General features: G+C 35.8%; 1 protein-coding gene across 5 annotated transcripts in view; it reads right to left on the reverse strand.

The window, feature by feature from the left end:
* Positions 1-3,457: 3,457 nt before the first annotated feature.
* Positions 3,458-25,470, reverse strand: part of fahd2a (fumarylacetoacetate hydrolase domain containing 2A) — a 36,422-nt gene continuing 14,409 nt past the window's right edge. For 3 of the 5 annotated variants that reach the window (XM_056463382.1, XM_056463381.1, XM_056463378.1), the window contains 4 exons: positions 25,185-25,347; positions 21,217-21,325; positions 16,317-16,404; positions 7,342-7,834 (listed from right to left, as the gene is read on the reverse strand). In XM_056463382.1, the coding sequence (XP_056319357.1) occupies positions 7,772-7,834; positions 16,317-16,404; positions 21,217-21,325; positions 25,185-25,347 (423 nt within the window). In that variant the 3' untranslated portion in view covers positions 7,342-7,771. Of the gene's footprint in view, positions 3,705-4,668; positions 4,789-7,341; positions 7,835-16,316; positions 16,405-21,216; positions 21,326-25,184; positions 25,348-25,470 lie in introns of those variants that run through there. The other 2 variants (XM_056463379.1, XM_056463380.1) reach the window with 2 other exon arrangements.

Consider the following 25,470-nt stretch of genomic DNA (forward strand, 5'->3'; position numbering starts at 1 on the left):
CGTGAGCCAAATTGGCACATAATAACCTTTGATTTGGCCCACCATCCCATCTGAGAAGATAGGGCCAATGCCTTCAACAGAGCTCGTTATTTTAATTTTTTTAACATAATCTTTTGTTTATTTGTTCAGAAACAATAAAAGGAAATGAAATTAAGTATTTCGATTAAATGTTGTGCATGTATCAGATTTTTAAAAAATGTAAGGATCCTCGACTAGCAAATCAAATGTATTCAGCATTGAACACCATTGGGTTATAAATGGGATTATTTGTTTTTATTGTAAGAAGTTCATTAATAAATGTAAAAATATCTATAATTATTAATACTTAGTCATATCTTCAGTTAAATGTTTTAAAGACAAAAGATATGATCATTGATTTTAGGAAGGCTGCTCACACACGGGTGAGCACTTCCATTAAAAATCAGATTGTTGAAAGTGTGCAATCATACAAAGATCTTGGCACAATTATTGACTCTAAACTTTCCTCTGATGAGAATTGTGCAGCAGTGTGTAAAAAGGGGCACCGGCGATTATTTTGTTTGAGAAAGCTAAATCATTTTCATATTGACAAACACATGATGATTTTATTTTATCATGCTTTTCTTGAATCCATTCTATCCTTTGCTTTGGTGTCATGGTTTGGGAATCTCTCTGTCAAGAATAAAAACTCACTAAATCAAATAGTTAAGTGGTCCAGTAAGCTGATCGGGGTGTCACTAGCTATTCTAGAGGCTGTGTACACCAGGCAGCTAAAGAGAATCACAAATTCAATTTTAAGTGACACTTATCCCCTCAGAGTTTCAGCTCCTTCCTTCTGGTCGCAGGTTTCTAGTATTAAGCTGTAGAACGAAACGATACAAAAATAGTTTCAAGAGTTCACACATTTAGATATTGTTTGACAACTGTTAGCAGGTTTGGCATGCTGTCCCGGGAGAGAACCCTGAGCTCGGAGAGAGTTGAGCCCAGGGCTCCCGCCTGGTCCATAGAGCATGTGAGGGGAGTACGAGATCAGGTGGTTCTCGAGAGCTCCCCATGGTAAAGGAGGAGAAGGGGTGGATGCTGTGTTTCTTCGAAAACGAAGATAAGAGAGTAGTTCTAGCTAGGCTACTTATAGTGAGTTGGGATTAATCTGATTGGCTAACTAATGAATGTAGATGGGTAGCCAGCTTCAGTGAATCATATCACGTGCTCCTTTCGAAATTAGTTTGTGAAACTTCTGTTCATACCAGCAGCCATTAGACTTTTAAATAAGGCATAGACTAAAGCAGAGGTATTTCTGTGACCTGTATATTTTAGATCGTTTTAAACATTTATTTTGGGGGGGGGTGGACACTTGAAGTGATTATTCATTTATACTTTATAAATGTTTTTATGTCTTAATGTTCATTTGTTGTTGTTACTGTGTGAGTTCCTTTGTGTGGCACTGTTGTGAGATGAGGACTCTTGACTGCAAACCAAATCTACCTTCGGGTATAAATAAAGTAACCTAACCTATACGATTAAATTATTTTCTCAATTTATTTTTAGGTATTATTAAATTGGGAAATTACAATGGCAACTTTAATGTAATAGTTTGGTTTATTTAACTCTAGCCCACCACCCTCAAACAAGTTTAGTTTTAGCCCTTCATAGGAAAAAGTTGGGGCACCCCTGAAAAAGAATATCAGTATGTTGGCTTTCTCACACCACCATTATTCGTAATTTGCAGCTGCACTTTGATCCTGATTATTATTTTTGTTACACTAAATGGCATTTTAATGCATTTCTTTATGCACAATACTATTTTGTTCGCTAAAAAGATGCATTCTACTGCACAGGTCAAAAATAAATAAATAAACCTGTATTACCATCCTTTTGATAATTGCAAACCTTCCCCATGTCTTGACCCCGAGACATTTAGCAATAAATAAACAAGTTAAAGATCAAAAACGCACGAAAATGAAAACCTCTGAACTGATTAAAGCAGAATAATTCCTCAGCGTCAAGAATCTGTGCGTGAGGCGGTTTTCTCTAACTGTACTATTGATATGTAATAATCATGACGAATGTGACGGAGACGTGATCGGTACGAGGGTCACGCCACCATCACTCACTGCTAATGACTTCAGCTCTATATATACACACACCAACACTTGACGGACTCATATATAAACAGCCGTCTGTGCAACACGAGAAGCGCTTTAAATGTGCATTTACACAGGAACATCACTCTTGTGAATCCTAATACTGAGCGAGCTGCCTTGAAAGTGCTCGTCTCAGACAGAAAGACTGACAGACGAATGACTTCTGCTGAAAAAAAGTGCTGAATAAGATCTCTAGAGACATGCAGACGATCGACCGACACACACACGCACACACATATACTGTACTGTATATATACTGGTACCGGAGATGGTTGAAGAATAGATCGATTAACCAGAAACTAGACGGCTTGAGAAATAACGCTTGCCGTGCTCACTTGATTAATACTTTCCACTACAATCAATATCTTGATTACATTTGTTCAAATGGTTTTAAATTTTTTTTGTTGTTGTTTTTTGACTTGGTAATGCTGAGAAAAAGGGATTTTCTGGTGACATATTTGTAAGATTTATTCAGTAGGTTTTCTGGATAAAAACATTCCCATTTATAGAACTAACAGACTGCAAGTTGGTGTTTGTTTTGTGGTACCACGCCCACATTTCAAAATTCAACCAATTACTGGAGGACTCAAGCTAGTTCCCGCCTAATCTCTTTTTTATTGTTGTTGATGCATCGAAAGAACTTACTTTTTGGTGTAGTCAAATCTAATCTCTTATATCTTTTTATTATAATTTATTAAGGATAGCTAGAATTTTCAAAGTAAATATTTAATACTTACACATTTACTTCATGTAATGAGTGGTAAGTTAAATATTATTATTCATTTACTTGTAATATTTCAATATTTTCGAATCGTCGCAAACCTAGTAATATAAGTAATTTAATTAAGAGGAGAATATTTTAAAAATAAGGGCAACACGGTGGCTCAGTGGTTAGCACTGTCGCCTCACAGCAAGAAGGTCACTGAGTCCCGGCTAGGCCAGTTGGCATTTCTGTGTTAAGTTTGCATGTTCTCCCCATGTTCGCGTGGGTGCTTCGTTTCCCCCACAGTCCAAAGACATGCACTATTGGTGAATTGAATAAACTAAATTGGCAGTAGTGTGAATAAGTGTGTATGGATGTTTCCCATTATGGAGTTGCAGCTAGAAGGACTGACATAAAACATATGCTGGATAAGTTGGCGGTTCATTCCACTATTGCGACCCCTGATGAATGAAGGGACTAAGCAGAAGGAAAATGAATGAATATCTTGAATCTGCTAATAAAAGCATGAATCTTAGATGTTTAAATTTGAGAGAAAGACTTGTTAGAGTTTAATCTTCGTTAGTTTAAAGATTAAGAAGCGTTTTGAGAGAGTTTTTAGTTTTGAGGTTAGCGCCTTGCAGAAGAGTAGCACTCATGCTTTGGGTATTGGCATTTTATTATCAGCAGTAATGTTTGACCATTCAGAGAGCCGTAGCTATGCTAGCTAGGCATGGGATGATAACAGTTTTCAAGGTATACCACGGGTTGGAAAAGTCAAGGTTTTAAAACCACCCAAATTTTCTGTTATACTGTTCCTATTTATTTATTTGTTGCTTTTTAGGACAACAGGACTCCAGCTGAAAAGAAATCCAAAGATGCTGTTTTAAATTGTTAAGAAATCTGTGTTTTTAAAATAAATACAGACAGCAGAAGTCGATGATTGATTTGAATTATTCAGCCTGACATGCTTACCGTTTCAAAACATCATAAATGTTTCTCAAAATAAAATATATTGTGTTCAAAGGTGAAACAGTTTTTGTTTTTTACCCAGACGTTTAAAAAGAGCATATATTTTAGAGCAGTCATCATAATTCCGTTATATCTTGAAAACGTGATAGTTTTATCTAAGGTCATCACACCGTCAGAATCTTATACTGGCCCATGCCTACTAACACTAGCTCTGAGATCACGAAGTATTTTTAAAGTAGATTTGCTCGTTCACTTAGCGTAAAATAAAATTCAAGTGGAAATGTGTGTTAATTAAACCAAGTTGCACCAAATGTACTAATTTGTAAATACATGTACATGGTTTCCTTTACATTCATTCTTCCATGGCGTGGCGCCACACCGAAATTCCTTCTGTCACGGCTACATTACAGCTCCTCATTCAAATCATTCAATCGTTTTTTTTTAAATAGCGGGTTATAATCGCACCAAAACGTGTTAAAAGTTAAGTGAATTATAACTGCGCAAACTTTTCTGTAATCGTAGTAGTGCTGACAGTTTCAGTCAGTTTCCATAATTATATTTTATTTATAGTTAAAGGTCTATGGCTCTGCATACAATGACTTTGTCTTGCTGGAGTTTATAGCCGTTTCACTTACTTCAGGACGCATTAATGCCGCTCTGTAGGTCTATTGGAGACATTCACAAATATTCCTAGCAAATCTAATAAATGTTGGAGGTGTACTTGTTACATAAACGCACTAAATCGCACTTCAGCAGTGTTTATTTGAGAGCGCACAAGAAAATCTGCACTTGAGCAGCGTATATTTGAGGGCGCGCAAGAAGTGTTGTAAACGAACAGAGGAAATCGGCGCTCGAGCACAGAGATTCACATGCTCGTATTACATGAATGTGATCTCGACTTGTAATACTGCGCTCACGACATTTGTCATTGAAAACGCCACACTGGTAGTTGGTAGATCTGTGTAAAAGGCCCAACAGAGTCTGCCGCCACAGCTGGAAAAAATCCTAGAGGAAAGACTGAACTAGATATGTTTATTTAAATTGATAAAAACTATGTTTATTCTGCTAAAACAAGAACCTGACACTGACTACGTTTAGATGGACATCAGTAATCAAATGATTTGCCTTAATCTGAATAAGACAATACTATGATTAAGGTGTTTACATGAGTTGTTTTTTTGAATGTTCCTTTGATCCAGTGAACCATGATCCAGTTTTACATGTTATAGCGCATAATTCCATTCACATTTCCTCTGGAGTTTCATGTCATTTCAGGTGTTTCATTTTTAATTTGCTGACTTTCACTGCAGTTTGGCACTTTCACTTTCATTCAGGAATATTTCATGCACGCCCCTCGTGACGAACAAGCTATTGAAATGAAATGTGCTTAATTTATTTACTTTTTTTTTGTTGTTTTTGTTTTTCAGGTAAAATGGTTTTAACTTTAACTATACAAGTGCTGGTCACAACAATACAGTGTTTAATATTAATTTTTATAGTTTAAGTAGTTTTCTCAATGTACACTGCAATACAGATACATAATTTCTTATGGCTCGTTTCCACTGACTGGTACGGTACGGTACGGTTTGGTACGGGTCACCTTTATCAGGCTTGCGTTTCCACTAACAAGGGTACCCTTTTAGTGGCCGTGGTGTATGAAATGTTTCAGTCGACATCATTCTCGCTCGAGGAAATATCTACAATAAAGCTGTATGGGTCACTTACATATCATATGAGAAGCACTTCTCACAACACAGATGCTTTACACACATAAATACTTGTGTAGAAATGTTTATTACTAACTTTTCAATGAACATGAGTTGATTATAACTGCAGATCAATGACAGTGCGAAACAGCCTACTGTAATGCCTGTAATTATATAAAATAACTAAATAAATGAACATATATAAACACATACAGCCCCTTACAGTCTCCGATATGTTACCAACTACAAAAGAACTACATATAGCAGACATTTCGCCGGTATTTAGATCCAAAACAACAGAAATTATAGCCTACAGTCTGTGAAAACCTCTTATCTGTGTATGTAATCTTCAGCAGCACATGTAGCCTCTGTTAGAGAGTAATTCCGTCATTCCCAGTTCATATTAGTCCAAAAGGTGAAGATAATAAGTTAGTTATACATGGCATTTTGTCCATGTTTGCTGAAAAATAATGTGCTCCTTTTTTCTGCCTTCTCCTTTGTTTCTTCACTTTTCACTCTCGCGTTTGTCAGTGTCTGACAGGATCGGGTTTCAAAAGCACGTCAATAATCAAGCGCAGGTTATTATCATCAGCTCAAGAAGTTTGTTATTTCAGATATAATGTTAGACGCGCGCGAGGGCAAGGAAGAAAGCGAAACCGCTCGGGCCTCAGACTGCCTCGTAAAAAACTACGGGGCACAGGGTAAATCTGTTCTTCTTCTTGGATTTGTGGCTGTTCATCAAGACGACGACAAGGTTTGTTTGAGCCCAGATCGACCGTGGCTCGTTATATGGCTCGCTGTGTATTTAAACATGGCTGGTTTTTTGTTTTCATTCTGGCTTGTTGCGTAAGCAAATGACGCCTCTCTGTAAACCAATAGCGTTCAGCTGCGCGTGTGGCTCCGCCTTTTGGTACCCTTTCTCGTGTTTGGTACCCTTTCGAAAGGGTGCTGAAAAAGTGGTACGGTACGGTTCGGTACGCTTTTTGACAGTGGAAACGGCCAAAAAAGCGTACCAAACCAAACCAAACCGTACCGTACCACTCAGTGGAAACGGGCCACTAGACGTTTTGTCTTACAGTATATCTAGCCCAAACATCTAAAAATCATTAAATCAAGAAGCATTTAGTAGACAAGTAAAAAATGTTGTCTTGTTTTCAGAAAAAGTCAAAATTAAGTGAGTTTAAACTTGTTTTAAGTTAAAACAACAACAAAAAAAACATGTTTAAACTCTTAATTTGAACTTTTTTTTATTTATTTTCAGAAAACAAGACGATGATTTTTACTTGTCTAAGAAATCCTTCTTTTATTTAACATTACTTTGATTTATGGAATAGAAACAAGACAAATTCAAAATAATTTCTGCAGTGTATTATTTTATATTTTCTGTTACATTTTGTTTTTGAAACATAAACATTTTATTTATTATTCTTATCCATTATTATTGTATCGTGTTTGTCTTTTTTTATTATTTTAGTTTTAAATAAAACTGGATTGAAATATATATTTGCTTTGTGACACGCTGAATAACTTATATAAATGCTCTGTTTTAAGTTAACATTTACTTCATTTTTTCTACTCTAATAACTCTACAATATGGTAGAAAAGACCAAAATGTTACTTGTATTTCAATGTAACTTTGAAAAAAAGGCCACACTTCCTGTTTTCAATTCATGTAGTGTTACTATACATTACAATTCCCTAAACATTTTGATCAGTCAGTTTCTGTTTTCAGGATTGCAGTCAGAGAAAGACCAAAATAATAATAATAATAAAATCACATTATTATTTATAAATTGAATCATTTTAATCAACTGCATAGATAATAATCACATTTGAAAGATTTTCCATAGTAATCCAGCACGTTTAATAGTCACGATTGAGTGTCAGTGTAATTTAACACACAATCTACTGTATCTCAAGCTGAGAAGTGATGAAGATGAACTAGAAATAACACCGGGTACACTCTACACGGCTCAGTAATGCCCTCTACTGGTAAAAAATAATCATACATTCTCTAATTTTCTGCATTTCACCTTCAGTTTGACAAATCACATGATGAAAAATACATGTGTGCTGATTCAGTGACAGGCAGGAAATAATGAAGAATAAATGCTGCATTATAGAAAGTTTTTGTTTAAGAAGTGGGACAGAGCATGTTTATTTTATGTCCTCCAGCTAAAAAAAGAAAGAAAAAAATCCATGTTTTATGTTCTAATTAATTAGCTAAGGATACAGCAGTGGCACTTCAGTCAATGTAGAAGATCTCGCTGTTACACGACTGTGTTGCGTATCGATCCGATCCCATCAATCTGACACTCCACGACATCTCCTTTCTGAAAAACATCATTAAAATCACTTCATTACACAATTATACAATATTCTGACCTTCAATATCACAGCAATTATGTCAGGGAATCAATAGACAAAAAATCTTCAAATAATATCTGCCTCCTTAGGAGAAAGATTTTCACTATCCTCTTGGGAATGAATTCACTGGAAATTGGCTGTATTTTTAACAGAGAAAGAATCAATGCTCCTTAATGGGATAGAGATGGAATATACGTTTGTGTGTGTATTATCTCACACACACAACTGCTCAAAAGTGTTGTTGTTTTTTTTAATAAAGTCTCTCTTGCTCACCAAAAAAACAACAACAAAAATTCTTAAATTTACCATTTAAAGTAACTGGAATTTAATTTATTTTAAATAATATTTTATATATTAATATTTCATATATTAAATATTATATTTTATATTAATATTCAGTTGATTTATTTATAGTACCATTACTCCAGTCATATTATCATTCAGAAATTATTTTAATAAATGGATTAGCTTTTTAAGAAATGCTTGTCTTTATTTATTCATTTACGTCAAGTCAAGTCAAGTTGAGCTTGATTGTCATTCCGCTACATGTGAAGACAAAGTGGAACAAATGTTGTGCCTCGCAGGACTACGGTGCTATAAATAAACAATCATAAAGATGAACACAACACTGGACATGAGCTATTTTAAACATATGCATATCAAACATATTGCAGTGATAATCTAACTATTCCAACTACTAGCTATGCAGATACTATACAATTCCTGACAAATTCTTGTCACCTATGCAGGTTTTAGGAACAAAATAATTTTTCTAGTTGATCATTTGGTTTCAGACGTGACTTAAATGAACAGCAAAGGCCTCCAGGTTACACTTATTTTACCAAAATAAAACATGATCATGCCTTGTCTTAATTAGGACAGTAAGGTCTGACTTTGCTTAGACAAAAGTCTTTCCACTTAACAGAAATAATGTACAGTATAGAATATAAAGTCATGGTGCAGTGGAAAAAGACTTAATATTGTGTATGACTCCCATGAGCTTGGACGACTGCATCCATTCATACAGTACATCTCTGCAATGACTTGAATAACTTATTATTAAGTCATCTGGAATGGCAAAGAAAACATTCTTGCAGGTTTCCCAGAGTTCATCAAGATTCTTTGGATTCATCTTCAATGCCTCCATTTTACCTCAGACATGCTCAATAATGTTCATGTCTGGTGACTGGGCTGGCCAATCCTGGAGCACCTTGACCTTCTTTGCTTTCAGGAACTTTGATGTGGAGGCTGAAGTATGAGAAGGAGCGCTATGTCCTGCTGAAGAATTTGCCCTCTTCTGTGGTTTGTAATGTAATGGGCAGCACAAATGTCTTGATACCTCAGGCTGTTGATGTTGCCATCCACTCTGCAGATCTCTCACACGCCTCCATACTGAATGTAATCCTAAACCATGATTATTCCTTCACCAAACTTGACTGATTTCTGTCAGAATCTTGAGTCTATGTTGGTTCCAATGGGTCTTCTGCAGTATTTGTGATGATTGGGATGCAGCTCAACAGATGATTTATCGGAAAAAATCCATCTTCTGCCACTTTTCCAAATGATCAACTAGAAGTCAAGTTATTATCTGTTGCTCTTACAACTGGGATCGACAACAAGACTTTTGTCAGGTAGTGTACATACTTAAACTTTACACATAACCTAATACAGACTATGCAATTACTGTTCCATAAGGCATAACAATATTGTGCAAAATAAGTATTATAAGGTTGAAGAAAACAAGTAGTGCAATTCGATTTGTGGTACATTCATGGGTAGACGTTGTGTTTCTTATTGAGTCCTTGTAAGATGGAGTTTAAGTAAGGTGTGTGATGCATATAGAGAGTTTAGAGACATTTTTCGAATAAACATTATACACCATAAAATTAATCCGCCATTTATTTCATGTGCATCACGGTGGCGCAGTGAGTAGCACAATCGCCTCACAGCAAGAAGGTCATTGGTTCGAGCCTCGGCTGGGTCATTTGGCATTTCTGTGTGGCGTTTATGTGTTCTACCCGTGGGTTTCCTCCAGGTGCTCCTGTTCCCCCCATAGTTCAAAGACATGCGCTATAGATGAATTGGGTAAGCTGAAATTGACCGTAGTGTATGAATGAGTGTGTATGGATGTTTCCCAGTGATGTGTTGCAGCTGGAAGGGCATCCTCTGCGTAAAACATATGCTGGATAAGTTGGCGGTTCATTCCGCTGTGGTGACAGCTAATTAATAAAGGGATTAAGCCGAAAAAAAAATGAATGAATTCATTTATTTCATTTTGGTTAAGAATTTCATCTAAACTAATTTGAACAGCAAATCAGAACATTAGAACGATTAAAATAGTAAAATAGGGCTGCTCGATATTGGAAAAATCTGACATTATTTTGTCATGCTGCGATTTTATATATATATATATATATATATATATATATATATATATATATATATATATATATATATATATATATATATTGTAATCTGAATACAATTTCAACACATGGCTTGAACAGCTCTATTTGTGAAAAAAAAATTAATTAATTGAGATTTTGTAAAGGTGTGAACCACGTATAAAAATGTAATTGCAAGAATAATTAAAATAGAGGAAGGAAAAAAGTAAAATAAACAGTTCTTAATAATTTTCCGGAGAGTCTAACAGTATTTAGATACAGAAACTTAATAATGTTATGTAAAATAACACTGTATAGTCTTCATTGTAATAGTTTAGTAAAATTATTCTTCATTAAAGTTACGAATGTTCTACGTTATTGTGCCCGGATGCTTTACACTTTCTTGAAATGCCTTTAGAATGCATGCAAATGATAATGGCCCAATCCCATTTCTATTTTTGTACCCTTACGCTTCCCTTTTGCCCTTTTTAAGCTTTTGCCCTTAAAACAGAGTGAAGGGGAAGGTCTTCAAAATGTACCCCTTAGAAATGGAACACCATTACAACACTCGCACACGTCATCATATGTCATCGCAATCTCTTGCTTTATATGAGATCGCCAATCGTGAATTTTTTGGTATTTATCTTCAGGAAGTCACTGAAGGCAATGTTATCATGTTATCTTAACGATATAATGTGGCAACAAGATCGTAACTATACTGTGCATTTACACTGTGGCCATATTCATCTATGTAAACACACGAAAGCAACATTAACACTATAAAAAGGTCATTCCCTGCCACTAGACTTTTCTGACAGGGTATTCCAGTGTCAGATGTGAAAGTATGTTCTGGGATTACTGTACAGGAGTTATTATTATAGCGGTTTTTATTTTAGTGTTTTTTAAAGCATGACGGTAAAACACGAACGCCGTTATGTATTAAAACATATGCTTGTTTGATGTAAAAATTCGTAATAATGACAAAAAAATACTAATTTTACCTCTTCATGTGAACGTGTAAAATGAGGCGTAGGGTAAGGGGAAGGGCTAAGGGGTAGAACCAAGCGGCAACCTCCCGCTCTCCCTCGGGAAGCCAATACGGAAGTAACTGAAACTGCAATTCATCAAAATTCCGCTAGTCCTGGCTCCATAATAGAGCAAAGTGCAATTGAGCCCACTGTTAGAATGGCCAACTTTACAGCAGAAAAAAAGGTGTTTACAGCCTGGTACAAAGAACGATTTTGGTTCATATAGCTATTATTACCCTCCATGACAACTGTGAGGGGGGTGAATTTTTTTATAACTCATCCATTTCCTTTATATTAGGTTATATTAAGTTTGCATAATTAAGGGCGTGGCCACTTGAGTGACAGCTAGGTCTCGCTGGTCGCCGTCACTTCACCTCAGCTGAATCCGGCAGATTAGCCACTGATCTCGGCATATTCATCATATTTTTGTTTTGTTTTGTGTGGCTTTACACAGTCAGCTGCCTTTTGGACTTATTTCTTACAATTATCAGATGATATGGGATGCTGTGTGCACTTAATTGTGCTCACAAACCATTCACGTGGCCTCGTTTCCCATGTGAGTAAAGTTATATACTTATATACCATCTCTATAAATGTATTTGTTTGATTTAAGATCATTTATCATTAATATTTTTCTTTAGACCCGTAAAGCACTCCAGAATCTGCCAGATTGATTAGCTGTAGGCTCTAGAACAGTCATCTGAAGCGTTGTCATACAGTGTTGTGCTGGATTTTATCAATAGTCTTGCATTTACTAACACACACACTATATCTGAAGTGTTTGGAAGTATTTCGCGTTTATCTCCTTGTAGAAAAACGTCATAAGAGCAATGTTTAGTGGCTCAATGTATTACAACAGTGTTTTTGAAAGTTTAATCACTTTACTGATATAGTGTACAGCCAAGCTCATGTGGTCAGAACACAAACGAGTCGCAGGTAATGAAGTATCAAGCGTTTCTCCCAAAGTAAAGTCTGTCTGCCAGGTCTAAGCAAGCTCCGCCCACTCTCCGCCTCTTTGCCCTTGTTTGGTATCCCGCCGTGGGTGCGATGACGTGCGAACAAAATGGCGACGGTTGGCCGCGCCTACTTGTGGCTTCTTTTGTGCTCTTCAGAAACCTATGGGTGACGTCACGGATACTCCGTGCATATATTTTACAGTCTATGGGTAGAACACATCGGGACGTTTTTCGTTTGCGTTTATTATCAGCGTTTTGAGACGTTTTTCCGGATTCAAACCCAAGCGATTTTCACTGGCGTCGAGCAGAAGAGTATGCAAAATCACTCCTTGACGTTAGATGGCGCTACACAACTTTAAGCTTCTGACACTCGCTTGTAACACAGAAGTAGAAGAGAGAAAGTCAAAATGCTTGTTGTTAAAGTTAGTGATGGTGAAATGAAGCTCGACTCAATTGTATCGGAAAAAGGTTTGTTACTTGAAGCTTTCTAAATCTGAGCTAAATGAGGACCTCTTCTGGTTAAAGTGTGGGAAAGCACTGTGTTGCAATGTCAAATGTTCACAACGGACCAACTCATTCATGTAGTAATACAACAACAGTAGTATAATCAAATAACTCAATTACTGTAGTTTTTACACATAAGGTATATTACATTACACCACAGATGACTGTAGTAAAATCCAAGGTGTTCAAACGTATTTACATCTTATTCCAACTAATCATTCACCCACTCACTCGTTTCAAGCGGGGTTCGAACCAGCGATTCCTGCATGGCAGCTGGTCTCCGTTAACCACTATACTACGACATGCAGTGGCTTTCTTTAAAGATAGTTGTAAAAAATACGCTAATACACTTTAGTATGGTTCAAAACCTTTTTACTATAAATTACGATTGTATTTTAGTTTAATTACTAGTGTGTGGGACCGGTGCAGTGCTTTGAAACAGTAGAAACGTATGTAATCGACACCTAATCTCTCACTATACACTTTACTAACCCATGGGGGTGTTTAAACCTTTGAATCAAAATTTGAAGCGAAAGCGAAGCGTCGGACGTCACTGATCACATGATGATGGCAAAACGAATCAAGCTCCGGCACACTGCTTCACTGTAAGATGTATCTTTTTTTGATACATGCTTCGAAACCTCGGTGGACAACGTCACATCACCAGTTAAAGTTACTGGTAATTTAAACAAGCATGGATGGTTCAAGTAGCAGCTCCACGGTTTTGTCGCCTCTGGGCATCTTCTTCAATGTGAGCTCGCATTGACAGTTTTGCGCTTGAGCGCCTCCAAGTGCTGTTTACTGTAACTTCAGCAGCTCTGTGCATGTGAACAAAAGTACCAATCTGATTGGTGGAGAAGGTTTGGACCTGGCGCGTCAAAACAAAAAAAATGAGCATGAGACGTTCCTTTAAAAATCCACGGGCCTTTATGGCTATGGTTATACAATGAATCCACAAATCTCATGTATTCTCAATTGTTGATGGACTATAATCCCAAATCAACATTGCATATTGTGTGATGTGACTATTGAGGACACACGCATTGCGATATCGATGATGCGTTAAATAAAAAGGATTAAATAAAGTTTTAAAATATAGAAATCATTTTTTTTACTGTGTTTTGAATCAAATAAATGCAGGCTTGGTGAGCAGAAGTGACTACTAAAAAGTAAAATCTAAAAACTAAAATCTTACTGTTCTAAACGCGTTTTCCATCAACGTTTAACGCCTCGTGACTAAATAAAGGGTGCTAATGTGATCGTGCAGACCAACGCGCAATACACCAGGCGTTACAAGCAGGTGTCAGAAGCTTAAAGTTGTGTAGCGCCATCTAACGTCAAGGTGTGATTTTGCATACTCTTCTGCTCGACGCCAGTGAAACTCGCTTGGGTTTGAATCCGGAAAAACGTCTCGAAAAACGCTGACAGTAAACGCAAACGAAAAGCGTCCTGGTGTGCACAAGACTTTAGTCAGTGTTTGTGAGAGAGAGAGATACTAATTGCTCTTTTAACAGCTTCTCAGGTGGAAAAACAATGTGCTGTTACCCAGTGGAGACTTTTTAGTTTTAGTGCATGTGTGCAAATCCCAAAAGAGCAGACCAAATTGTGTTGTGTTTATTTTAAGTTACTCATACAAGTCAAAATGCAATAGTTTCTAAAGGAGCTAACACATCTCTGTGTGTAAATGGCATATATAATCACCCAGGATTAATGTTGGTCATTTTGTAACAAGCTGATATTTAGTGTGAATGACATAGCAGCCGCTGTTCCCTTGGGCAGTGTTTGCATGAATGACATCAGAAAGACTATTGAGAAACTATTGAAGATATTAATAAGATTGACAGTCGTGTAAGCTGTTTTTTTGGAGGTTTGGTGTGCTATAGAAAACTAATAAGGATACTAATTGTTTATTCCCCGCTTCACGTCTTCAAATTTGAGTGGTTCGTTCTCATGACACTGACAGAAAAAACAGCTAAATTTCGCTATCTATAATCCATAATAAGTCCCACAACATTCTGACACTTGATGACACTAGAAGACCCTGTCAGAAAAGTTTTGTTGTTGAAGTGTTGAAGCAAGTTGGAGCTAAACTCAGCAGGACATGTGCTTAGCCCATGAACGCTTCCTGCTTGGTGTTGAACTAACTTAACATTAAACAGCCGTCATAACATTATTTATTAATATGTGGACCTTTTTGGATAGCTATACAATAAAAAAAATGTAAAACGGGATATACGTTAGGACTATTGTTATCGTTTACATCCCTCAAAATGGTCTATTGTACTGAAATAGACATATATTTACTTCCCCAATTATTGTTCCTGGCTATGTGAAATGTTCAAACTCATACAGGTAGCATTCAACAAAGAATAAGCACATAATCAGTGCTCAATTTTATAATCGGCATTAGTATTTCATGCTAAAATAGAAACTTTGCGGGTTGCTGTCATGGATCACTAGGATATAAATAAGATTAATTTTATTACCATGGCGCATGTTGTTAGGACATGCTGTCATTTTTAAAATTAGTTTCTTGCAATACTGACGAATTTAGTACTCAAAACTGCGGAAAAAAGGTACTCAAGGTACACACTTGACTCTCACAATTTCTTAGAAGTATAACATGTAGTTGTGAGGGACAAAATGGAATTTACGAGCAACACAACTGCAACTGCACAAGTGAGAATTGATAGACAGAAGCAATTGAAAAAAGTAGGCTTCTTAAATAATTTTAATAATAATTCAAATATGATCAGCATTTTTGTTTATTATTTTTGTGCATTTATTAATTTTATTTAACTCTTGTCCTTTTTGTAGCTTCATTGTCCTACACTGTAAAAAAGTGATATGACTACAAATGTGGTACTTTGGTACTTTCACTTATTTTAATAAGTTAATCACGTTCCAACTACATTTTTTTAAATTATGCAGTTTAATTTAATACTTATAGTCAGTTTGATTGATATAAGTTGAGATGACTTAAAAATTAATTTGATTCAACAACAAAAAATTAGGACTGTAAGATGTTTTTACAATGTAGAAAAGAGAGTTAGACAATGAAGAAGTATTCCCCATTAAGAATGTTTCTTGTTGAAGAGTATAATCCACTACAAACTGGAGAAAGCTGAAAGAACAGCTGATGTAGTAGAACAATAAGTCAGTAATTAAATCTTTGCAGCATTTTGTTCTTCCTCTAATTCCCTCTGCAAATCAACTTGAATGAACGTCAGAACGTCGATGCTAATTAGAAAGCTTAAATGCTGAACCCAGTGCCTCTTTGCTTTTGTGTGTGTGTGTGTGTGTGTGTGTGTGTGTGTGTGTGTGTGTGTGTGTGTGTGTGTGTGTGTGTGTGTGTGAAACCTGACATTACGTCAGTATCAATGAGGTCGTTGCAGCTGCTGTTGTGCGTTTCAGCTGTTGGCATTGTGTCAGTGTCTTTATCGGCGCAGCTAAACAATAGTTTGAGGAAAGGCTATAAACGGGTGTTAACAGGCTGCCAGGTGCAGTGATTGTGGGTTGTGACGCTAAACCCAGTGATGTTGAAATATACATCGATTTTCCTATAGAAGGGCTCACCTTTAGAAACACAGGTGGATTTCTGAACACTCCCACACCTGGAGGAGTTCCGGTCAAAAACACATCACCGGGATAAAGAGTCACAAACCTGCAGAAAAACATCAAATTAAACCACACAAAATATGCAAGAATTAGAATATTTGTGATGGATATTAGTCAAAATTATACAATAAAAATACTTAATATATTCAGTGTTGGGGTAACGCATTACAAGTAACGCGATATACATGAGCAATATCACACGAGTAGCAGTGCCCCATGGCTGTATATCCTCACTGGTGGGTGACATCAATGGCACAAGGCCACAGGCTGAGTGCCTTAGTGTCCTATCAGTGATGATATACAGCCATATTGCACAGCTACTCGTGTGATATTGCATTTATACAACAGTTCAACGGCATAATCATATATAGAAAAAAAGACAATCAAACAGAGATTCAAAACCCTTTTGTATGAGGAACTACTTTCTTCCGCCATTCCTTCACATCAGCAGCTGACGCCAAAACAGCAGAAATACTTGATACCTCCCCAATGTCACTTTAGAACTAGTATTTAAATGATTCTTTAGCATAATATCTAAAATGATGACGAAACGGGATTTTGCTCATATTTAAAAATTATAAGGCTGAACGGCATGAAATGTAATCAGTCTACAGAGATTTCCCAGTATTTCTCTGCTGCAATCGGGAGATCACAATAAATGTCCCCGAAAAAGCAAAAACAGCACAATCACTACCAAATTACGGTTGTGTTAGCGATAAGGAAAAACGCTAAAGACATTTCTTTTTGTTTACTGAACTAATATGCAGTAATGAAACCAGGAGACTCATTAGAAACAAACAGATGGCCAACAAAAAATTAATTCAGGGTTATACAAAGAGTGGCCAACACAAAACACATACATTCCTGACATGCAAATCATATCTCACACTCTAATACACTATAATTATATTGTATAAATACAGCACTCCAACATATAAAAGAGAGAGATTGACTTAGAAAATCGCTTGCCAGTTTTACAATGATTTGAGCTTATAATGATTGGGCTTATTATGCGGTCTCTGTCGCCATCTTGTGGATGGATAGCACCAACCGTCGTTACTACACCACTGTCCTTATAAATAAACTTCAGAGTTGCAATCTAAACAACTACATTTCTGACTAAAAAAGCCTCTAAAGTACATTATGTTGTTCAACAGCAGCAATATTTGTCAAACTGTAGTGTCCTCTGCTTGTTGCTGTATGCACAAGGGTGAAGGATGAAGAGGCTGGACGAGTGCTGTTATTTGCAGAATATCGCACGGATATCAGCCAATCAGATTCAATAACCAGACATAACTGTTGTATAAACTATAATATTACTTTTCCAAGTAACGAGTATAGTAACGCATTACTATAAAAAATTAAGTCATAATATTTGAGTTACTTGTAATTGCTGAATTAAAATGAGCAATGAGAGAATGCAGGAACAGACAGAAATGAAGACGGCAGAGCCTTACATTTCTGTGATAGAAATATTCTCATTATTTTGAACACTCGCAGCAAGAGGAAAAGAGGATCATTTGAATGGACAGTGATCTTCTCCGAACTTTTTGTGAGTGATTTTTTAAGGTAAATGAAGGTTATACAGTGTGTTGTTCATTGCAGAGCTATATAAAAAAAGAAGAAAAAGAAACCCTGCAAGTTCTGAAAGAGATCAAGCCTCAGCCAAGTCAGAAAAAGTAATGCAAAAGTAACTTAAAAGTAACATAACTGATTACTAACGATAAAAAGTAACTAACTAGCAAACTACTTTTTGGGGAGTAACTCAATATTGTAATGCATTACTTCCAAAAGCAGGGGTGCCCAAACTTTTTTTGGGATAAAGGTAAATATACCAAACTATATTACATTAGGGGGGCACAGTAGGTAGTGCTGTCGCCTCACAGCAAGAAGGTCTCTGGTTCGAGCCTCGGCTGGGTCAGTTGGCATTTCTGTGTGGAGTTTGCATGTTCTCCCTGCGTTTGCGTGGGTTTCCTCCGGGTGCTCCGGTTTGCCCCACAGTCCAAAGACATGCGGTACAGGTGAATTGAGTAGGCTAAATTGTCCGTAGTGTATGTGTGTGAATGAGAGTGTATGGATGTTTCCCAGAAATGGGTTGCAGCTGGAAGGGCATCCGCTGTATAAAACATGAGCTGGATAAGTTGGCGGTTCATTCCGCTGTGGCGACCCCAGAATAATAAAGGGACTAAGCCGAAAATGAATGAATGAATGAATATTACATTAAAGTTGCCATGGTTAATTTGCTAATTGATTTTATAATATTTCTAAATAAATAGAAAGCATTACTTTAAATTGGATTATTTAATGCAGTATAACTTTTTAAATTATAACTTATTGCAAAAAACAAATCTCATAACACAGCGGAGTTCAATGCTGAATAGACGAGTTACCATGTTTGTAAACATTCAGGATGCGCGCTCAGTGAGGTGGCAGAAAAACCGGGAGCGCTAGCATTACAGCGAGGGAATGACATCCGATGCGATACAGAGTTTGTTGTTGTCTTAGAAATAAGGTATATTGATTACATATCATATATATATATATATATATATATATATATATATATATATATATATATATAATTTAAATAATGCTTTCAGCGTATTATAACAGCTTGTCACTCAGTGATGAGCACAGTTATTCAGTGTTAATTAACGTTAAAGTGAGCGGCGTTCGCCTGACAGGTCCATTTGCGAAAGCACCCTCCCAATGGATATTGTATGAGACGAAATGGCCAAGCATCCAACCCTCAAATATGCTATCTCATTGAAGCTCCAAGTATTTTAACAAGATAAAAGTTAAAGATCTACAAGTCTTTAAATGCCAACAACGTTGTTTTGTGTGGTCACGTGCAAGAAATAATGCTCCAGGATTACCAGATTCAAAACTTTATAGTGCTAAAAACCGAGGTTCTTCCAAGCCAAAGACAAGGAAAAAAGACGGAGCTATACAAGGCCTAGGTAATCATCAACGAGCAAAACAACTGCATTCTGACAGCGAACTACACCTGTACAGCAGGGTATGTGAAGTTACACATAAAGGTAAAGTTGGTTTTATATTCACACATTCAGACTTTCTCCTTAATAATATAATTTCATAAAAGTATTATTTGCAAACTCTAAATAGCAAAATCATATTAGCAGCCAATGACTATCAAAGCACAACATTGTGTACAGTCAAATAAACAGTGTTAATGTGGTTTTCAAGTCACACTTGCAGGTTATTTCAGACCGAATATTCAAAGTGCCGTAGTAAACAATATAACATTAGCGAGTGTGTCACAAGTCTCTGAATGAATGTGTGAATATAAAACCAACTTTACCTTAATAATTTACATTTTCACGTTTCATTCAGTGTCCGCAATTTAACCATACTTAATTGTTTTTGCTGAAATAATTGCTGCAATCAAATCGAGTAATGTGTATGATTTCAGCATAACGTGAACTTACCTGATATGAAATGAGAACTGCTGAGTCAAGCATTTTCTAATTAGGTCGTCAATTCGTTAAGCTCCCTTTTAGCCAAAGACGTCTGCAGTTGGCATTAAAAGCAGTGTGGTGTATGATAAGTTAAACGAATTTGGCATCCTACCGCACAACATGACATGTTGCTATTGCAACCGGGAACCTGTGTGACGTTGGTTGGTAATTCGTCTATACACTAGTCAAGCAGAATCTGCCTTTGACTTGATTTGCTCACCAAAGTCTTTGCATTGTCTGGTGACAGTATGTACATTTACACAAAATCAGATTAGTTTACACTAGGGCTGCACAATACTGGACAAACCTGACAATGTGATGTTTTGATTCTTTAAGGTTCAATTCTCGCTCTTAGCAAACCATTTTGACTTTTGCTTCAATCAACTCCTAATTTACTCCTTATTAGAAGATATTAAGGTAGTTTAGGTATTGGGTAGGATTACGAATGTAGAATAAGATTATACAGAATATAGGCTTTATACAGTAAGTACTAATAAGCATCTCAATAGTACGCATGCTAGCAAAATAATAATGAGAACTGGCCTCTAAAGTGTTATCAAATGGATCGATTGGGATGATTCTGAAGGGTAATGAATCATGCATAACATGTAATAAACAAACTAAAATCATAGATAAATGCAACAATTCAAAGATAATGTGAAATAAATCGTGCATGAATTATGTTTTTGAATATGTAAATGTAAATATGACGCTGCAAAGTCAACTGAAAGTCGCATATCTATGCGCTGTGACTATTGTGTATACACACATTGCGATATCAATGCTAAAAGGATATATTGTGCAGCCCTATTTTACACCGTTTAATTTAAACATTTAATTTCAGTTAGCTTTTAACAATAAAACAAACAAAACAAAGAGTTACATTAAAGTAGAAACGTCAATCTCTAACCCATCCCTATCAGTCTCCGTCTGTTGTGATGGAATGGCGGGCCAAATTAAAGGTTATCAGGGACCAACTTTGGCAGTTTGGGCAGTAAGTAACTTTCCCCAACCCTGATTATAATAATAATAATAATAGATTTTAAATATTATAATTAAAATTTAAAAAAATAATTATTTAATTTATTAATAAAAAAAAAAAAATGTAAAAACGCAAGTGAAAATGTTTTTTTCAGGATGACATTTCTTGTAAAAAGGAAACGATAGATAGATAGATAGATAGATAGATAGATAGATAGATAGATAGATAGATAGATAGATAGATAGATAGATAGATAGATAGATAGATAGATAGATAGATAGATAGATAGATAGATAGATAGATAGATAGATATAAAGATAGACAGATAGATAGACAGATAGAGAGAGAGAGAGAGAGAGAGATAGACAGATAGAGAGAAAGCAGTGATTTTGCTTACTGTGAGACCCAGGCCACCAGCTTCTCCGTCTGGAAGATCATTTGATTGGTGTTGCTGTCCTGAACTGTGGCTCCGTTCACCAGACAGCGGATGCCCAGCTTATGAACATCTGTTTAACAAACACCATTGATTAGATTACTTTCACTTGTATTCATTTAAAATCCAGGTACTGCTCAACCACAATTTTTTTGAATACTATGAATTCAGACACATAAATTGCCTTACATACTTTTTCAAATACTATATAGTAGGAAGGTATGTGATTTTTGATGCAACATAACTAATCAGAAATAAAAATTTTGCCTGTCTACGTTTAATGATTGTCAAATTAGTGACATAAACGACAAAACTACCAAACAGTACTTGTAACAGTGTTAGGGAGTAACTAGTTACATGTAATGGTGTTACATAATTTAATTACAAAATAAATGTAACAGTAGTTTGTTACAGTTACTGATAAGAAATGTGTAACTAAATTACAGTTATTATGAAAATGTTAAAGATTTCAAATGGGGTTACATTAAAACTTTCTTTAAAAATCTGATATGTTGAATAATAATAATCTGTTGCTTTGCCTGTTTTTGATAAACATGATGCCTTCTGCTAAGGCCATTTATTAAAGTGGTGCAATTCTGCTATTAACTACATTTCTCAGTAGCGTGGCGGTAGCTTCGCTACTTTCTAAATCAAATAACTATTCAGTAGCGAAGCTATTTTATTAGTTAAGCAGCGCAGTTGCACCCACACGAGATACATTTACCGACTGCGGATCAATAATTGACAGCACCGGCATTCACAGAGCTGTGAGGCCGGTGTCTAGCCAATGAAAGTAAAGCCATAAGACGGCGAGAATGACAATTTCTTCTTCTACCTGTTTTACTGTGATCGACAACAAACTTTTTAGTGCGTTACTGCCTCCTCTCGCTCTGCTCGGGGATGTCGCCAACCAGGGCTAACACAAGAAGTTTCCTTGATGAAAAGATGACTGAGGGAGAGGTGGTCTATATATATGGTTCACTGTAGTAAAGACTAAAGTATAATATGGTAATTACTATTAGTTCATGATAGTTACTAATGATACTCCATTATGTATTGTAATTCATTAATGAATAGTTGTAAATATATATATATATATATATATATATATATATATATATATATATATATATATACATACATACACATACATACACATACACACACACACAATATAATGCTCATTGCTAAATATTTCCCTTTACTATAAATTACTATAGTATTTTAAATGTGTAACACCTGGCTTTATTGGACTTTTAGTTTTTGCTGTTATATATTATAATTTCTGTTTGGTACAGCATTTTATTTGCAGTATATAATTGAATTGAACAATTCTGCCTGATATGTTTCATTGACAGTTTTAATGATCACTAAGATATGATTGATTTGGATTTAAGTTGCTTCGATTTAAAATTGAAAATTGCAAAAAGTAGCTCCTCCCCTTCCGCTACGAAAGCAAAGCTTTGACCATTGAGTGCATGAAGTGTTCAACATTCCACACTTCATTTTACTGTTTGTAAAAATACATCATCTGGGTATTTAAAGGGAACATGTTTTATCATTTTCAGTGTGAATGGCCTACTTGGACTATTTATACTACAAAATGGTGTAAAAAAAAAAGTGCATAGCGTGCGATTTGGGACGCATCTATATGACAGCTGACAATGTGCAACCTTTGTCCAATTATATATTTGATACATTTTGGACACAGAAGGACCTCTAACTTGTTGAGGACCATTCAAGTGGACTAAAATTTGCCTTAGTGCAGGGATGGGCACTGTATGTGTTAAAGGGGCTTTTAGTGACTTCAGTGTCTTCGAGATCATTAGAAATCTACAAAGCTTAATTTACTGAGTGTCCAATTGATAGTTTTCATTCAAGTGAACTGTGCAGAGACCTGGTGAGCAAAAAAACAATGGACAGTAATAGCAGCTACACTGGGATTTTCATAGAATCGCAGCACAAACCTTCCATTTTCCCATCTGTATCAAGCTACTGAATATTTGGATCACAAATCAACAGAGTAAAACAAAGATATGATCACAAACTGTAAATTGTGGGCACTTGTGATCCATATACTGCACCTGCAGCCATTAAATAAAAAATAAAAAAATCGAAAACAAACTGTATAAAAAGCTTACAAATGTACTATAGTTACAGGTATCATTGATTTTTACGGGTCAGTGATGCTACCATTCAGCACAAATCCATACATTTCTCTTTTCTGGCAGTTCTTTCTATAAGGAATTCTGCAGAAGAACAGCCCAGGCATTTCTCACATTGGTTAGAAACAACATATCATACTGCACATTTATTTCTAAAAAAGAAATCACTCAGCTCATGACTTGGCGGTCAGTGGGAGATGTTAATATTTTGCCCGGCAGGAATATGTTTCCCCTAATGGTGTGGTCAAGAGAAAACTAATCAATAGTGGCACCACCTGACAGTTTCAGATGGAAGCAATACTGTAACTATTTCCATCCACCTATTTCTATGTGCATTTTGGAATATCGTATTTTAAAAAATGATTAATGAAAACGCCATAAGATGCACATAAGTTTGAAAATGCGCCAGTTTAACAGGAATTCTTTGATATTCCAGTTTTAAGCTTAAATCGAACTCGCTAAATTTGAAAATCCCTGGTAGCCCTCGGCAAGCACTCTACATATACATACATACATACATACATACATACATACATACATACATAGAGTTTAAGTCAGAATTATTAGCCCCCCTGTTTATTTTTTCCCTAGTTTTTGTTTAACGGAGAGAAAAAAATTTTGAACAGATTTCTGCACATAATAGTTTTAATAATTCTTTTCGAATAACTGATTTATTTGATCTTTGCCATGATGACAGTAAATAATATTTGACTAGATATTTTTCAAGACACTTCTGTACAGCTTAAAGTGACATTTAAAGGCTTAACTAGGTTAACTAGGCAGATTAGGGTAATTAGGCAAGTTATTGTATAATGATGGTTTGTTCTGTAGACTATCAAAAATATGGCTTAAAGGGGCTAATAATTTCTTTGCTCTGTTAAACATCATTTATTTTAATATTTAATTAAATAAATATTTAAAAAAGAGAAAAAATTCAAAGGGGGGGCCAATAATTCTGACTTCAACTGTGTGTGTGTATATATATATATATATATATATATAAGTATAAGTAGTGCACTAAGTGCAATGTAAATAAAATAAACGGACATTTCCTTGCACAAGCTGACTGATAATTATTAATACCAATCCTGTTGAATAATAGCGAAAAGTAGACAGAAATAATTAACTTTAACTCTCATTAACTGTATACTATCATTTATAACCACGTGTGTCTGATCTGCACGTGCTCCGGCACGCGCTTTTCATGGAGACGCGCACACTCGCACGTAATTGAATGGTTATTTATTTACTGTCTGACTGACTGATAGCTAACGGAACAAATCCGGATGTTCAGCTTATGCTGCTATAGACACGTAAAAGTGACTTTAAATATAACACATATGATTACTAAAACTTAGCTCAGGCTATTTCTGTATCAGAATCTTTGTGTCAGTGCGGTGTCTGAGTGAGTGATGGGTGTTTGTGTGCTTCAGTGCCACGTTATTTGAGTGGTAATTGTTTATATTTGGCTTTTCTCAAGTAGAAAAATGGATTCATTGCTGCCGTATCAGCAGCACAGTACATACATAATTATCAAATTTTTGAGTGAACATAAAGGCATTGAAATATGTACTCCGACTAGCCCTTCGGGCGGGTCAAGATAGATTTAAATATTATATATATATATATATATATATATATATATATATATATATATATATATATATATATATATATATATATATATATATATATATATATAATAGATCAGTTATTATGTCTGTCATACTATATTTACATTTTCATATCTGTATTTGATTTTAGTACCTTTCAGTGAATCAGTAGTAACCAGCGCTGGGCCGAGCGGACAAAACGTGTCAAATGTTTTTCCCAGCAGCCACTGCTTTCCATTGCGCTTCATCTGCCAATCACGCGCACTCACATCATTCGCTACAGTGAAACCTGCAATATAGGATAGGGCTTCTTCTTCCTGAGACAAACAGACACATTGATATTACAGACATTAGGTTGAGCCATATATTTATGTCCTCAAAATCAGGCTTGTAGCCAGCCTGGTTATAAAGGGGTGGTTCCTTCTTCTCAAGAACTTTTT

This window comes from Danio aesculapii, chromosome 8 (genome assembly GCF_903798145.1).
Source record: "Danio aesculapii chromosome 8, fDanAes4.1, whole genome shotgun sequence".
NCBI classification, from domain to species: domain Eukaryota; kingdom Metazoa; phylum Chordata; class Actinopteri; order Cypriniformes; family Danionidae; genus Danio; species Danio aesculapii.